The sequence below is a fragment of the Pelodiscus sinensis genome, unplaced genomic scaffold (assembly GCF_049634645.1).
Source record: "Pelodiscus sinensis isolate JC-2024 unplaced genomic scaffold, ASM4963464v1 ctg35, whole genome shotgun sequence".
NCBI lineage: Eukaryota > Metazoa > Chordata > Testudines > Trionychidae > Pelodiscus > Pelodiscus sinensis.
Genome location: NW_027465908.1, coordinates 764,454 through 782,236, shown reverse-complemented (window position 1 = coordinate 782,236; position 17,783 = coordinate 764,454). Strand labels below are relative to the sequence as shown.

The window sequence follows — 17,783 nt, the reverse complement described above, 5'->3', positions numbered from 1 at the left end:
GGCTGCCGCAGATCCCCTCTCCAGCACGCCCCCCCATGATTGATGGCTCCATGTCTGTCACGCAGGCTCGTCTGAGAGCACCCATTTGTATCCGTGTAGATCCTTATCTCTCTAATGTAGCGAGCTGGGCTTATCTCTTCCCAAGGCCCCTTCTCCACCGAAAGAAATCACCTGGGTTATTTATGTTTGTCTGTCGCCGGCTCGTCGAATCTATTTTCTTTTACTCCCAATCATCTTTTATAGAGATCGCCGGGCGGATAGGCCGGGTCCATAAAGACCCCAGGATTATGGGATCATTACAGAAAAGACTCACTAACAAAGTGTCGTCGTCACTTATCCGCTTCATTTCCCCCCCCCCCCCTCCCGCTACCCGGTCATTACTTGTTCGTCGTCCCACTCTGTCGTCTCCACCCCACGCTCTCTATGAATTTCCCTCGCAAGGGACAGTTTTGTCTGCCAAGCAAGGAGGCTTTTGCAGTCAACGTTGTTATTTCCTGGCTTGAAACACTTGCAATTCCTGGATAATATCAGCAAGATGTGCTGGAAGTGTTGTTCGGCAGTGATTCCTGTGCGCAGTGTTGTGGTTTTTCTTCTTCTTTTTTGGTTCCAGCATATGAAAATGACTGTGCAGCACTTGCTCATGGTTTGATCCTTATAGGTTAAACTAGGGCAGGCTTTTGGGGCGGAGGCTAATCCCACCAAATGCAGGGGGGGACCAACCCCATCCACGGCTCCCCCGTCCCCCCACACACAGACATCACCTCTATCCAGGGGCTACTAAGGAACTGGAAAACTCTACTTTTTTTTGGCAGACAGCTTAGCAGTTAGCTGACAGGAGCACTGCATTCAATTCCTATATCAAAGAAAGAAAATTTAATAAATATTATATTCTGACATCTTGTGGCAAGTTACTTAAAGGACACTGGTTAGCCTTAACATTGTAAAGTATGTTCTTACTTGGTTAGTAACTCTGTTTAGAGAGACAGATCCTGTCAGGACTGCTGGACTTTCTCAGCTCTGGAAGGGGAGTGGGGTCTAGTGGGTTACAACAAGGGGGCAGATATATTTTAGATCTATATACAAGCATCAGGATGGCCATACAGGGTCGGACCAAAGGTCGTTCTAGCCCTGTATCCTGTCTTCCAATAGTGGCCAATGCCAGGTGCTTCAGAAGGAATACACAGAGGAGGCAATCATCATGATCCATCCTGTCACTTATTTTGTTTCTTTTAAATCTGCTGCCTATAAATTTAATTGGGTCAGCTTCTTGTGTTACGTTAGTGAGGGAATAAATAACATTTCCTATTCTATTTTTCCACAAGAATAACCACACTCATTTTTCCATGCCATTCATGATTTTCTAGACTTCTAGGCTGGCATGATTTTCCAGAAATGCTTTTAATGGAAAAGTTTTACGTTAAAAGCATTTTCGGAACAGAGCGTCTAGATTGGCATGGACGCTTTCTGCAAAAGTACTTTCTGTGGAAAAGCGTCTGTGCCAATCTAGACGCGCTTTTCCGCAAAAAAGCCCCGATGGCCATTTTTGCGATCGGGGCTTTTTTGCAGAAAACAAAGCTGAGCTGTCTACACTGGCCCTTTTGTGCAAAAGTTTTGCGTAAAAAGACTTTTGCCCGAACGGGAGCAGCATAGTATTTCCGCAAGAAGCACTGATTTCTTACAGTAGGAAGTCAGTGCTTTTGTGGAAATTCAAGTGGCCAGTGTAGACAGCTGGCAAGTTTTTCCAGAAAAGCGGCTGATTTTCTGGAAAAACTGGCCAGTCTAGACACAGCCCTAATGTATCCCCCCACCCTTTAGTTATTTCCAATCTGAAAAGTCCCAGTCTTGTTAATCTCTCCTCATATGGAAGCAGTTCCTTAGCCTTAATCATTTCTGGTGTCCTTTCTGTACCTTTTCCAAATTCAATACATCTTTTTTTCAAATGGGGTGACCAGATCTACATGCAGTATTCAAGTTGTGGACATACAATGACGTTATGTAGAGGCAATGTGGTATTTTGTCGTCTTATCTATTCCTTTCCTAATGATTTCCAGTATTTTGCTAGCTTGTTAGTTTTTAGCCTGCCACTGCATATTGGACAGATGTTTTCAGGGAACTATCCACAGTGATTCCAAGATCTCTTTTTAGACCTATTTTAGACCCCATCATTTTTTTAAAATCTATCATTGGGATGTATTTTCCATGTGCATTACAGGAAACCCCTGCATTACGACGGTCCGAGTTGTGATCCCTTGCACTTACGACTTATTTTTGTAAGGGCAGAAGGGGCCACAAACGCCTGACTTACATCCTCAGCCCACACAGAGCCTATCGTACATTGCGGGTTTGAGTTATGATGCCCCCAACTTGTGATGCGATCGGTTTCGGGGGAAGCGTCGCAAGTTGGGGGCCGCCTGTGCTTTGCACTTATCAACACTCAATTCCATCTGCCCTTATGTTGCCCAGTCACCTGGTTTTGTGAGATCTCTCTGTGACTCTTTGCAGTCAGCTTTGGATTAGTCATTGTTTGCCTCTTTTTCAAGAACATCTAAAAGTTTAACAGCCGTGGTCCATATGCGAATCCCAGCAGCACAACACTCATTCCTATTATTTTCTCCTATCTTTTAAATGAGTACCAGGCAATGTTTCCATAATGATCGAACAATCCTTCAATGACTTGAGAGCCCAGCCTTTTGTTATGCTTCATCACCCTGCTTCCCTCTTTTTATAACACATTCCCTGCCCCAAAGGCAAAGCTGCGAGAAGCTCGAACTCTGTTGCATGCCACACTGCTGGTATCATGCAAGGTTCCCATTCTTGCCACCCAGGTTCAATTCCTTATGTGGCGAGATTGCTGGGGATTGAACTTGATGACCTCCTTATGGTCTCCTACAGCCCTATGATTCTACTGAGACAAAGAACTGCCTCAAGAGTCAGGGCATAGGCTTGCAGCAGACTTCAGTTATGAAATCTAGGGTTCAAATTCACTCCTGCCCCCCATCCCTCCATAAATGGCACCCTTGCTTGATCACTATTTGGGTGGAGTGTTAGATCAATAGACTCTTTCCCCAATCTCCAGCAGACAGCTTTGCACAGCTAGAAGCATAGAATCATAGAACACTAGAACTGGAAGGGACCGCAAGAGAGCATCAAGTCCAGCCCCCTGCCCTCATGGCAGGACCAAGCACCATCTAGACCATCCCTATACAACCTGCTTTTGAATATCTCCAATGTCTGAGCAATGCCTCTTAGATCAGTACATGTATGGCTCTCCTTAGCTCCAGTTGAGAAGAGTTGAGAAGAGTTTCTTCTGTCCGGCCTAGGCAGAATGAGAACACTGGTGCCTGTTTTTAAGTCTTGGCTTGACAAAGCCCTGGCTGGGATGATTGAGTTGGGATTGGTCCTGCTTTGGGCAGGGGGCTGGACTTGATGACTTCCTGAGGTCTCTTCCAGCCCTAGGGTTCTGTCATTCTATGATACAAAGTATCCTAGACCTCAATGAGCAAATAGACAAAGAATTGCTATTGCTTCTAGAGCAGCTGGAGAAGGACGTTGGAGGAGAAGGAAGACGCAGCCGTTGCATTCCTCCTCTGTAGACAGAGTGTGCGGGAAGGAGAGAGGGAGCAGAGAGCCCAAAACTAATTCTGTACCAGTAGGGGGTGCCATTTGGTCACGGTCACACACTGCCCTGAACTACACAGTCAGGACATCACAGTCCGATTCTCAGTTCCCTGGCAAAGATTCTCTGCAGTGCTGAGACCCGCCGGTTAGAATCCCCTCTTTGGAGCAATACTGCAGCCCTTATAACTTCAAATATATTTGCACTGGGCAGGGCCAGTCTGCTTCTGTGTGTTTGTACAGCGCCTTGCACAGCGGAGCCCGCGTAACAAGAATAACCGCACTGATAGAGCAGCAACCGTTAGCTTCCAGAGAGGGCTGGTGTGCAAGAGGGAACATTACCACCCAGCGACTGGCCTTTGCTGTTCAGTGGCACTTTGTGCTAATGCCCCTGGGCTCATGATACGAATGCTGCAGCTAACTCACGTCGCCACTGAAATTAAATACATCCTCCTCCCCTTGAGTGGAGAGTGGCCGGTATACATCCCCACACTGCCAGCTGAGAATAAAGTCTTGTCTTTACCATACTTTATAGATGTCCTGAATTAAACCTCTGAACATCCCTGGGAGGCCGGGAACGATCATTACCCCCATTTCACAGACAGGGAAACTGAGGCACAGAGCGCGACTAGCCAATGATTACAGCCTATAAATGGCACAGCTGGGCATAGAACCAGGGGACTTGACTCCCTGTCCCATTTCTTTGCCCCGGGATCAATTATTAATAATATTTTAGCCCCCCGGCTTCAAAACATACACCCGCCCCTCTCAGCATCGAGAACCCAAACACAGCAGCGAGGTGCTAATGAATGACCATGGGAAATGATGCTGGCCTGTCTAATGTGAGCGCCCTAGCAGAGTGAAATGCAGAGCAGTGAGCAGGCCGCAGAAGTGGCCACAGGAGTAAGAGCGCCTCGCGTGCTTTTCAGGTGTAACAATTTGTCCCTACAATGGATTAAGGTTACTTAACATTGCTGGCTAGATTCTGTGCTGTGGCTCCTGGCCAAGGCACCATGAAAAGCGCAGCTCCAGGGCTTTGCCTTGGCGCTGCTTTGGGAACAGAACAGCCCCAAGGATAAACGGGAGCAGCTGCTGTGGGGTGCAGCCTTCCCAGGTCCATGCACCGGCCCAGAATAGCTGGAGCCTAAAGCACCGTGGCTGCTCCCCCGCCTGACCGTATGCAACCCAGCCTTGCCTCGGACACACTGACATTGGCCCCTGCACCGTGGAGAGGCTATTCTCCAGCCCTCTGCAGCTCGTTTGGCACCTCTGTCTACAGCTGGAGCCAGAGCGAGGGGAGAATCGGTTCCAGGGTCTGCTATAGGCAATCATGTTTTAAAATGAGGGACCGCCAGGAATTCACTTCTCTTACAGCTGCAGGGAGATGTGGCACCTGGGATCTGTGCGTGTGACAGAGAGCCTGATTCTGATCCCAGGGAAACCGGCGCAAGTCCACCGGAATCCCCAGCTGATTTTATTGCCGCTGACCAATGGGAAAGGAGGCAGCGGGTTTGGGGGCTGATCTCTTTGTGCCTTCTCTCCTGCAGGCCGGGGCTTTGTGAGCGAAGACGAGTACTTGGAGATCTCGGGGATCACCAGGGATCAGTCCGGGGAGTACGAATGCAGCGCTGTCAATGACGTCGCTGCCCCAGACATCCGGAGAGTGAAAGTCACCGTAAACTGTAAGCAGGGCGCAGGCCTGATCCCGTCTCCTTGCTCACCCCCTTGCTCGCTCTAGTGGTGGGGCCTTATCAAAGGGATCATTCTGGCTTTTGCCCTCCCTGAACCCTGATGGGCGTGATGCTGTCTGTTCACCCAACTGCCTCTTCTGCTCTGTAGACCGTGCTGTTGGGGGGCTGTATACACTGCAGGCGGAAGGTGTCATTCCCCGCTCAGGGGGAGGTACCTATACCAGCGCCAACCCAGCTAGCAATAAAATATAGTCACGCTGGGCGAGTGGCGGGGGGGACAGCTGATGGAGTGTCAGCCCATCGGGGAGCCAATAGCCGCAAGGGGCCTCTGGATAAGGCGGTGGGAGAACTAACTTCATGCTCCCAGAAGGGGCGGAGTCTCGGGTGGAAGGGGCGGAGTCTCGGGTGGAAGGGGCGGAGTCTCAGGCAGAAGGGGCCAGGCTGGGGCAGCCAGCTCTCAACAGCATGCCCAGAGCGCACTATGTCATGCCTCCCCCTCTCCCCACCCTTAGAGCTGCCTGGAGCACACCGCGCAGTGCTGTGGTGGTGATTTAAAGGGCCAGTGTTCTGAGCATCCAAGACTCTAGGCATGTACTAAGGGTGGCTAGTTGTTTGCACACTCAGTGGCTCAGAGCTACTGCCGTTGTGTCTCCTTGCACTGGGAATTGTCCCCTCGGCTCCGGTGCTGCCGCACCCGAGGGGATGATGGGCAGTCCTAAGGACCCATAGCTTTCCTTTCCCGACCCGCTGGCATGGGGATTCGAGCGCCTGGATTTCACTGCTTTGCAGGGGTGTAGAAGATCATGAACAGCCCCAGGCAAGGGGGATGCATGGCTGAGATCGTAGTGTACCAGTGCCGGCTGGGGCATGCGTGTGTCAGAACAGCTGAACTACAGCCATAAACTCCTGAAAAAAAACTAAAGCAGATAACATCTACGTCAGCATCCCTTACAGACTATTTATAGCGGGGACATAAATGGTAATACCTTTTTCCCGAGGAGCAATTCAGGGGGAAAAAATCTCTAGTGGCTCACCACACACAGAGCACATTAAATATCCTTCCTTTTAGGCGGGAGCTTGTAGAGTTTTTATATCCACTAAATTGCTGTAAGAAAATCACATATATACATTTCATTAAGCTTAAAGCATTCACATTGTAGGACAATTTGTTCTTTAGAAGCATGGTTAGGAATTTAGAGCCCCGAGAATTTAAAGACTTCAGATGACGTGCCAAGGCAGAACAGCGGAGGAGTGGCTACGCTCGTTGGCATTTCAGGGGTGACTTGAATTCTTTTGCACCTCCGAGAAGCTTAAAACCCCTGAGTGTCTTCGAAATGAAGGGCTCCTCTGCTACCTGCTGGTCTTTTCTTTTCAATCAGGATTCTGCTGTTGTAATCCTCTTTCCTCCTGACACAGGGAGAAGTGGGTTTAGCAGAGGTGGGTGAAACGGGCACAGTCGAGCTGTTCTCTGCACGTGCAAAACTGGGATTGGAATGGCTCAGGGCTACGCTTGACAGTGACCCTTCTGCGTACCGGGAGGTGGACGCCTTGGCATACATTGTTCGGCTTAGGCTCACCTCTTCAAGCTAGTCTTTTTGTCTAGGTCCAACCGGATTTTTGGCCTGTTTCTTGGCACAACAGAAGGGTTTAAAAGCTGCCCAGGTACGGAGAAACCAGGGAACTTTCCCGGTCAGATTAGAGCCTGAAGGTTAGCCCCGTGTGGGATCTGAATTACATGGCAATGAAGCCGAGGGGCCTTGAAGGGAGGATAGAGCCTGGTGCATTCCAATTGCCCATATTAGGGCACCCGTCCTATTAGGTGGGATTATGGCGTTCAGAGGTAGCACCCTGCAATGCAACTTCCCTTCCCATTCTGCAAGCTCTGAAGTTCTGTCTGTGCCTGTGGCATCTCCCGTGTGAAATGTGTGTCCCGCACAGTCCAGCGACCAGACGGGAGGGCTAGATTGGAGATTAGGAAAAACGATTTCCCTAGGTGGGTGGGAAGCACTGGGCTGGGATCCCTAGGGAGGTGGTAGAATCGCCATCCCTAGAGGTTTTTAAGTCCTGGCTTAACAAAGCCCTGGCTGGGTTGATCTCATTGGGGTTGGTCCTGCCTTGGGCAGGGGGCTGGACTTGATGACTCCTGAGGCCTCTTCCAGCTCTAGGATTCTAAATGAGAATCCCAAAGATTCGGCGTGAAATCGAATTGACAACGGGCTTTCGAAATGAGTTAGTGCTGACGTGGCTGCCCTGGGCCTGAACCCTTTTCTCTAGCAGGAGATGGGGCCCGGGCAGCTCCAAGCATCATCCATGCTGTGGCCCATCACTGAGCTGGCGGGGGGGGAGCAGAGACTTTGCTCTCCCTGGCTGGTTTTGCCTTTGGTTTCTTTCCTGAGGCTGCTCACCCGGGGCCCAATGAGTGTTGGCCACGGTTATGGTGTCCCGTGTGGTCCTCTGTCCTGTCAGGACGTCTCTTTTCATGCTGGCCAATCAACCCTCTTGGCTGTCCCATGTTGGCTAGACACTGGCTATATTTGCAGCGGGGAGATCACCTTGTATTGGGATTGGCTCAGGCTCCTCTTTGTCTCCATCCCCAATTGCTGCCAGCCCCACCACCTACGCTGTCTGGCTTAACCAGCTCTTGGCCCACCTCCCCCACCACCAGCTGGGCTCACGGATGGCTCCCTGCTCACACCTGCTTTTCCTCCTCTTGCTACTGGCCCTGTTTCCAGCTCCTCCCCAGTGGGTCCCCACCCCGCCGGGAAAGGAGACAGCCCCAGAGAAAAGAGGCCGAAAGGGGCAGATGAGGAGGGGCAGGAGATGGCTCGGGCGGATTGAGAAAGGAAGGGGGAAAATACGGAACCATACAATGGGGTGTCCTTTTCAGGAAGGGTCCGTGCGTAACTCTTCCTCTTTCGGAGGTGGATCCGTGTCCTGCCCTGCAGTCCCAGAACGGGGTTCCAAGCAGCCCTGTAATGCCGTGGTTCTCCCCACGTCTGGCTTGGTCCCTCCCAATTGCAGCGGCGTATCCCAGGCTCCCGCTGCTCCATCCCTCCCTCGGGGATAACGCTGCTTTGCTCCGCAGACCCCCCGTACATCTCCAACACCAAGAACATCGGCGCCTCGGTGGGCCAGAAGGGGATCCTGCGCTGCGAGGCCTCGGCCGTTCCTGTCGCAGAATTTCAGTGGTTTAAGGAAGAAACGAGGTAACTAAACAGGCGGCCAGGGCCTGGCAGATCCCAGGCTGTGTTCTTGGCAGGAGGGGAGTGCTGACGCTCTTGGGTCAGGGTGGCCATCTGTCAGCATGGCCAGGAGAGATAATTACACTTCGTTGCAATATATTTCTGTGGGGGAGGCAATCTTGCTGCAGACGTCCCTGTGAGGAAAGGATCCTGCAAGAGGCGAGGAAGGTTCAGGTTGGACATTAGGAAAAACTTCCTACCTGTCAGGGTGGTTACACACTGGAATAAATTGCCTAGGGATGTTGTGGAATCTCCATCTCTGGGGATATTTAAGAGCAGGTTAGACAGACTGGTCAGGGATGGTCTAGACGGTGCTTGGCCCTGCCGTGAGCACAGGGGACTGGACTTGACCTCTCCAGGTTCCTTCCAGTTCTAGGATTTTAACAGGAGGAACTTCTGCCTTGCGGCTGTTTCAGAAGGGTGGGGAAGGTGCTCTTGCTAACCTGGAGTGCTCTGCTGGGATCCGAATGGCTCCATGCGGTTAAGAGATAGAGACTCAGAGTCCATCTCCTCTGGCTCAGGATGTAGGATTTGAAGCTCAGGGGGACATACTCCTGCCAGCTCTGATGAAGCCAGTAGGCGAAAATTAGCCATGTTGCTGCATCTGGGTGGGTGATGGGATGGTCAAGCGAGGGATGTTAAAATTAGATTAATCAATAATCGACTAGTCGATGGGATTTCCTTGGACTATTTGATTAGTCGAGAAGGGCGCTTCCGCTTTGAAATGTAGCAAGAGCTGCCCTTATGTTGCTCCATGTCAAAGGCGGAAGAGCCCTGCTGCGGTCCACCTTGGAAATGTACGAGAACCCCAGCAGGGGCTTGAAACACTTGAAACGCCACGTGGAGCCGGGGCCAGCAGAAGACGCTCGGAGTCCCCCGCTGGCCCTGGGCTCCAGGCAGGTGCTTCCACTTGGAAATGTACAAGAGCCCCAACAGGGACTCTTGTACATTTCAGAGAGAGAACGCTGCCGCTGCGCCCTTGCCCCCTCCCATGAAGCTGGAGCTGGGGGGGAACCGGCTGTTAAGCCGACTCCCCCCAACACCACTTCCTCTCCCCCCCCCCTCCCGCTTGCTGCTGCTTTCTGATAGAGGCAGCAAGAGGTGGGGAAGGGATTAGTCAACTAGTGCGTTGAGTATGCGATACGCGTTTGCTTATCGGCTAGCTGACTAGTCGATTAGTCGCTTACATCCCTAGGTCAAGCTGCCCCCAAATACAGACCCCTCTGAAATCCAGGCTGACTATCGGGACCCTAGCCCATCCCAGCATCTGTGTTGTCCTGGTGACGCTGCTGTGTTTCGCTAGGGCTTGAGCAGAGAGCTAGCATGGGTATGTCTGCCTGGGCTGAACATTAACCCTCCCACCCCTGTGGAGATGAACCTTCAGTGACAGGCTGGTCTGAGAGTCCCTTTAGCGGGAGGCAACTTCTCAGTGACCTGGAAGAAACGGTCCTGGACCAGGGAACCTCTGGGAGGAGTGAGGCTTTGGGGCAGTGCCTGTAGGCCTGCTAAAAGGAGGAGGATCTGGTGATAGCTCCTCTTGATCCAAGGACTCCCGGGGCTTTTCCCACTCACTCTCGAGGGGGGCTGCGTGGGATGGGCCTTGATCAATCCCTCTCGCCCCGCAGATTAGCCAACGGGCTGGATGGCGTGAGAATCGAGAACAAGGGCCGCATGTCCACACTGACCTTCTTCAACGTCTCAGAGAAGGATTACGGCAATTACACCTGCGTGGCCACCAACAAGCTGGGGAACACCAACGCCAGTATCATCCTGTACGGTAAGTGTGAGGGGCGGAGCCCCACTGGCCGCGGGAGCTGGATCCCCACTGAGCCTTGCAAAGGGTGGACTCCGACCCCCTGCCAAGTTGGGGGGCAGGGGCTGTCCTGCTTCCTGGGCATACGGGCCGTCAGCCTGGTGGAGGCCGCGAACCTGGCTCTTGCCTGTAAAGCGGCGTATGGCAAAACAAGGGAGATGATGATACTACAGCAGCGTACCCCTCTCGGACTGGGAGACTGGGAAGTGGAGCCTGTCCGTTTAATTCAATGCCCCCTCCTCATGCCCAAGCTGCCAATACATTAGGCCCTTCCAGCTGGACCCTGCTTATTCACTGACGCGCACAGACGTAGACCGCTGGATATTTTCTCTTTCTGTGAGCTAGAGGTCACCCCACTAGCGAGGATGCGTCAGTTATGCCCTCAACAAGGGCATTAAATCTAACACCTTGCATCTCCAAAGCGCTGTACACGCATGAGGGCATCCACCCAGGCAGGCACTATCCTCTGCATTTTACAGCTAGGTAAACTTAGGCACGGCGTGAGTCTGGTTGGAGTCTGGGGCTGAGCTGGGGTTAGGTAAGCCTGGCTCTCAGTGCCTCTCTTCTTCCACTAAAGGAAAGGAATCCTTTTTCCTAGCCTGCAAAGGGGAGCAGATGCATCTGTAACTTTGTGATAATCACTCTCCATTCCTCACCTGATTAACCCACTTCCATCTTCATGCCTATGCCTATAAAAATCCCCCCTTCACCATCGTAGTCCTGCTCAGCGTTTTCTCAAGGCGAAGCGACACAGCTCTGCTGGGACCTCCCTGTGAAACGGGTCACATTATCCAAAAACCATTTCCCACAGACCAGAGAGGACCATGTTTATCATCTCCTCGTCCCTGCCAGTCTCGTCTGGCTTCTGAAAATATAGCAATGTTCTCTGCCCAAACCTCAGTCCGCTCATAATCCCACGTACACAGCTGAGATCCATGCAGACACCCCAGGCAGAATAAGCTATTGCTTGCTCCGCTGTAGACTCTCATCACCGCGGGCTTCTGTCCACGTGAAGTTCTCCCAGAATAACGATTCGCAATTAATTCCATGTGTGGACGTGCTTGCTCTGAAATAAGATTGCCTTGTTCCTGTGTAACTTAATCCATTTTCAAATTGGATTAAGCTAAACCAGAACAAGGCTTGCTTAATTCTGAAGTTAGTATCCACACATGGGGTTACTCAGAAATTGACCGCCCCCCTGAACCTGAATTGCAGACGTGAGTCGGGATGTAGGGAGAGACTATCGGGCTTTCCCCACCCCCAATAGTAACCGCACTTCCTGTTCTGTGTAACCGTATCAGCATCCTGCATGTCGTCATCACTATGTGCTCACCTTTCTAATGACCGTCCCTTCATCAGCTGTCTGAAAATATGAACTGTATATTTCTGTTCTCTTTCTGTCTGTCTCCATTGTCCTCTGTTTTAGAAATAAGTGACCTCACAGCACTGGCAGGTTGGTACAGCTTGTTCCTTCCTACGTTTGCTTGCAACACCCAGACACCTTTTGCCTCGTAGGCTTGCTTCAAAACAGGAGTGGATGCTAGATGTGCCCAAAGGGGCATAGATTTAAGGCCAGTGATCTGTCCTAAGGAAGGAAAGCCCTCACTGGGCGCAGATTTTTCTTCTATGCAGAAAGGAGCTGGTTTGTATAAATACACAGTGGTCACAGCCGCTTTGTTTTCGTCTTTGCAGGAGTCCATCTGGCAAAGCATATTCCAGTTTCACGGATGCACGCGCTGCTTTGCAGTGCTGTTAGTTGGGAGAATTTGTTGGCTGTGGTAGAACGAGCCTCTAGTTGTTTTGTATAAAGCAGGGCAAATGCGGTTATACAAATGTAACAGGGGACCTGACATTCATTCGCATAATCAAGGGGTTTGGACAAATTACTCTCAATAAGACCCCAGCGGTCTGCAGAGTTCATATGCTCCAGCAGGGAAACACTGTTGAGTTTATTTGATGGGCTTATGCTTCGAGGACTTGACCGCGCAGAGTCAATTTCAGATCTAGGAGGGTGCAAATCCACTGGTCTCAGTAGGGTTGCACTGTTTATCTCAGGTCTGATGCTTATTTGCGTTCCACATTTAAATAACTAAAAATGCTCAGGGCACACACACAGCAGAACCAATCTGAAGGCCTATCTGCTGCAAGAGGGCTGCAGATTAGGCCTTAAAGGTGACCTTCGAAGGAAAACCAAGATTGAATTTTGATTTCTTTATGATCTATTTAAAAGACAGCTGGATTATGGGGACAAGGTAAGAAGTAGACACTTGCTTCATTTCACCAGTAGAAACTGAGGTCACGTTTACCCTCGGAAAATTCTCTGGACACTGGGGCTACGTCTAGACTGGCACGATTTTCCGCAAATGCTTTTAACGGAAAACTTTTCCGTTAAAAGCATTTGCGGAAAGGAGCATCTAGATTGGCACGGATGCTTTTACACAAAAGCACTTTTTCAAGAAAAGCGTCCGTGGCCAATCTAGACGTGCTTTTCTGCAAAAAAGCCCCGATTGCTATTTTCGCGATCGGGACTTTTTTGCACAAAACAAATCTGAGCTGTCTACACTGGCCCTTTTGTGCAAAAGCTTTTGCGCAAAAGGACTTTTGCCCGAACGGGAGCAGCATAGTATTTCCGCAAGAAGCACTGATTTCTTACATGAGATCGTCAGTGTTCTTGCGGAAATTCAAGCGGCCAGTGTAGACAGCTGGCAAGTTTTTCTGCAAAAGCAGCTGCTTTTGTGGAAAAACTTGCCAGTCTAGACACAGCCTGGAGAACTTGGAGGATTTTGACACCACCAATACTAAAATCTGATTGATGATTATTGTTCTTGCTTTTATTATTAAATCTAGTTAATGCAAATGTCCCACAAACAGACAAAATATTCGCTCTGCTAATTATTCACTATTCCACCAACAGCTGACAGAGCTTGGCAAACTTTTCTCTGAGACGTCATCAAGGCCTTCAGCAAAAGCAGAGATGACTAGACTTGATTTTCCTGCTACTTCTAATTACTTAAAACAAACAAAGGGGTGTATGATGAAGAATAAATTAAATATATAAGGCTGCAGTGGTACATCATAAAGACATAACAAGGAACACCATTATATATATGTATAATTTCCTCTTCAGGACACCTTTAAAGGGAAACTTATAATTTTGACAGCAACCCAGATTTCTCATTTGAGGTGGAATCAATCTTTACAAAATTTATGATCAGAGTTCCCTGTAAGCTGAATGCTTGGGTGGCCCCTCAGGAGCGATTCAAATGCTTCCCAGCTGATTAGCAGAGTGCCCACAGCTAGGTTTGTGTTTCTGGTGGTGGTACACATTCCTTGGTGCACGTAGAAAAATTATTCTGCACATGGATGGAAAAAATCTGCATATGGATAAAAAATTTAGCGGGAACATTGTTTATGATCAACAGAAATCCTTCTGCATAAACAACGACAAGTCCTGTGGCACCTTATAGACTAACAGATGTAGTGGAGCATAAGCTTTCGTGGGCAAAGACCCTCTTTGTGTATCTGACGAAGTGGGGCTTTGTCCACGAAAGCTTATGCTCCAATAAATCTGTTAGTCTATACGGTGCCACAGGACTTCTCGCTGTTTCTGCAGATTCAGACGAACACGGCTACCCCTCTGATAGAAATCCTTCTGTTATGGCATCTTTTCAATTCCAGTCAAACAGCTTTATGGATTTAGCCCTATCCGCCCATCAGAGAAGTGGTGGTGGAGGGGGGTCCAGGGTGTGTGTTAAGGTTGTCTCTAACATGCAAGGCGTGTGCACTAAAGCGCTGGCTGAGGAGAAGAAAGTGAAGCAAAGGCAAAGCCGCCTTTCCAGGCATGAGAGAGAGTGGTTTCATTGTTTCATTCTCAAACAAAGCTGGTAGCGTGAAAAGAAACGTCTTTGTTTTATGCAATCAAAGGGAGTGATTCTAGACAATGACCTTTGTTATTAAAACATATGATCTCTAATCAGTGTCCAATTTCAGTGCCTTTGTTATTTCCAATTACCTCATTGTTGCTGGGGGCTGGGCGTTCTCCCCAGTTGTAGGTGTTAACCTCTCTACTTTTAACCAATTCCCACCTCAGTGCCCTTCCCTTGCCCGCCTGGGGCCGGCTTTGTGCCGCCGTTCAGCAAAGAGGTCCCTACACGTAGCCGACGCGCTACAGGGCGAGCACAGCCCAGTCTGGAAGGGGACGTGGATGAAAGTGCTTTGCAGCAGCCGCTCGTCCAGTCCGGTTGGTGCCAGCGGCTACAGGGAGCCACAGAAGATGAATGTTCAGCGGGCAGGGGATGCGTCCAGTCTCAGCTTCCTCCTCCTTGGATGTGTTTCGTTAGCACAAACCCCACCCCACCGTTTAACCGCTGCTGACAGGATTGGGCCCGGGTTACAGAGAGAGATGGGGTGTTGGGTGGCCTGTGCCCGCACGAGGGCTCGGCCAGACTGGAGACACCCCCTCCTGTGGGGGGAAGCGGTGGGGCTGGCTTGCCGAAGCGACCGGTTACTGGATTACCGCATTGCAGCCCCATTCAACGCTGCCCGAAACATGCCTGCGGGTAGACGGGCTGAGGGGGCTTGGCGGGCATTTTTAAAGCTGTCACGGGACGTAGTGGGGACCGGTTTCAGGGCGCCACAAACCTATGGAGGGGCGTGATAGGGGGCCAGTGGGGTCTCCGCAAGACGAGGCAGGTGAGCCGGGGATGAGTGAGGGGTGTGGCAGGGGCTTTCTCTCAGGGCTCCTCGAGCCTTTGGGGCCGTGGCAGGGGCATCTTTCAGGTGTCCGCAAGACTAGGGGTGTGGGCAGGGGGCGTGTCTCAGCGTTCCTCTATACTGTGGTAGTGTGGGGGTGGGGGTGGGACTGGGGGGACGGGAGGCATGTGACTGGTGTGTTGTCCAGGTTTCCTCAAGTCTATGGGGATGTGGCAGTGGAGTATCTCAGCTTTCATCCCAATTATGGGGGGTGGTGGTGGTGGGGGGGCATATCCCGACTGCCTCAAGACTATGGGGGGGGTGTGGTGGGGGGCGGCACGTGTCGAGGTGTGGCTGCCAGGTTTCCTCAAGACTATAGGGTCATGGCAAGAGTGTGTCGGGGTGAGTCTTTCAGGTTTCCTCAATACTAGGGGGGGATGGTGTGTGGGGGGTATCGGGGGGTGTCTTCCAGGTTTCCCCAAGAATATAGGGGCATGGCAGGGGGGGTGGGTGGTGGGGCATGTCTGTCAGCTTTCCTCAAGATGATGGGGGGTGGGAGCGGTAGAGATGTGGAGGCTGGGGGGTGAGGATGTGGCCGGCCTGTTTCCTCAAGCGTGTGTGTATGTGGGGGGGGGGGGTATAGCAGGGGCATATCTAAGCTTTTATCTAGACTATGGAGGGGAGGCATGGCCGGGGTGGGCGGGGGAGGGCATCTTCCAGATTTCCTCAAGCCTATAGGGGCGTGGCAGAGGCGTGTCTTCCAGGTTTCCTCAAGCCTATGGGGGCATGGCGGGGGCGTGTCAGGGGTGTGTCTTCCAAGTTTCCTCAAGATTATGGGGTGGGCGTGGGGGGGGCGTGTCAGGGGTGTGTCTTCCAGGCTTCCCCAAGATTATGAGGGGGCGTGTCACGGGCGTGACTTCCAGGTTTCCTCAAGACTATGGGGGCGTGGCAGGGGTGTGTCTTCCAGGTTTTCTCAAGCCCATGAGGACGTGGCGGGGGCGTGTCAGGGGTGTGTCTTCCAGGTTTCCTGAGGACTATGGGGGCATGGCAGGGGAGTATCAGGGGTGTGTCTTGCAGGTTTCCTCAAGACTACTGGGTGTGTGGCAGGGGCGTGTCAGGGGTGTGCCTTCCAGGTTTCCTCAAGACTACGGGAGGGTGTGGCGGGGGCGTGTCAGGGGTGTGTCTTCCAGGTTTCCTCAAGACCATGGGGGCGTGGCGGGGGCGTGTCAGGGGTGTGTCTTCCAGGTTTCCTCAAGACTACGGGGGTGTGTGGCGGGGGCGTGTCAGGGGTGTGTCTTCCAGGTTTCCTCAAGACTATGGGGGCGTGGCGGGGGCGTGTCTTCCAGGTTTCCTCAAGACTGCTGGGGGCGTGGCGGGGGCGTGTCAGGGGTGTGTCTTCCAGATTTCCTCAAGACTACGGGGGGTGTGGCGGGGGCGTGTCTTCCAGGTTTGCTCAAGACTATGGGGGGTGTGGCGGGGGCGTGTCAGGGGTGTGTCTTCCAGGTTTCCTCAAGACTACTGGGGGCGTGTCGGGGGCGTGTCAGAGCTGTGTCTTCCAGGTTTCCTCAAGACCATGCGGGCGTGGCGGGGGCGTGTCAGGGGAGTGTCTTCCAGGTTTCCTCAAGACTATGGGGGCGTGGCGGGGGTGTGTCAGGGGTGTGTCTTCCAGGTTTCCTCAAGACTGCTGGGGGCGTGGCGGGGGCGTGTCAGGGGTGTGTCTTCCAGGTTTCCTCAAGACTACGGGAGGGTGTGGCGGGGGCGTGTCAGGGGTGTGTCTTCCAGGTTTCCTCAAGACCATGGGGGCGTGGCGGGGGCGTGTCAGAGGTGTATCGTCCAGGTTTCCTCAAGACCATGGGGGTGTGCCGGGGGCGTGTCAGGGGTGTGTCTTCCAGGTTTCCTCAAGGCTATGGGGGCGTGGCGGGGGGGCGTGTCAGGTGTGTGTCTTCCAGGTTTCCTCAAGACTATGGGGGCGTGGCGGGGGTGTGTCAGGGGTGTGTCTTGCAGGTTTCCTCAAGACTATGGGGGCGTGGCGGGGGTGTGTCAGGGGTGTGTCTTCCAGGTTTCCTCAAGACTGCTGGGGGCGTGGCGGGGGCGTGTCAGGGGTGTGTCTTCCAGGTTTCCTCAAGACTACTGGGGGTGTGGCGGGGGCGTGTCAGGGGTGTGTCTTCCAGGTTTCCTCAAGACTGCTGGGGGCGTGGCGGGGGCGTGTCAGGGGTGTGTCTTCCAGGTTTCCTCAAGACTATGGGGGGCGTGGCGGGGGCGTGTCAGGGGTGTGTCTTCCAGGTTTCCTCAAGACTACTGGGGGTGTGGCGGGGGCGTGTCAGGGGTGTGTCTTCCAGGTTTCCTCAAGACTACTGGGGGCGTGGCGGGGGCGCGTCAGGGGTGTGTCTTCCAGGTTTCCTCAAGACCATGGGGGCGTGGCGGGGGCGTGTCAGAGGTGTGTCTTCCAGGTTTCCTCAAGACCATGGGGGCGTGGCAGGGGCGTGTCAGAGGTGTGTCTTCCAGGTTTCCTCAAGACTATGGGGGGTGTGGCGGGGGCGTGTCAGGGGTGTGTCTTCCAGGTTTCCTCAACACTACTGGGGGTGTGGCGGGGGCGTGTCAGGGGTGTGTCTTCCAAGTTTCCTCAAGACTACGGGGGGTGTGGTGGGGGTGTGTCTTCCAGGTTTCCCCAAGACTGCCAGGGGCGTGGCGGGGGCGTGTCTTCCAGGTTTCCTCAAGACTACTGGGGGC

At 52.3% G+C, this 17,783-nt stretch overlaps 1 protein-coding gene across 2 annotated transcripts in view; it reads left to right on the top strand.

Annotated features, from left to right (window-relative positions):
• The window catches only part of LOC142824448 (opioid-binding protein/cell adhesion molecule homolog), a 999,900-nt gene that overhangs the window by 960,965 nt on the left and 21,152 nt on the right, over nt 1-17,783 (top strand). For both annotated transcript variants that reach the window (XM_075916420.1, XM_075916419.1), the window contains 3 exons: nt 5,163-5,297; nt 8,392-8,512; nt 10,174-10,325. In XM_075916420.1, the coding sequence (XP_075772535.1) occupies nt 5,163-5,297; nt 8,392-8,512; nt 10,174-10,325 (408 nt within the window). The remainder of the gene's footprint in view (nt 1-5,162; nt 5,298-8,391; nt 8,513-10,173; nt 10,326-17,783) is intronic.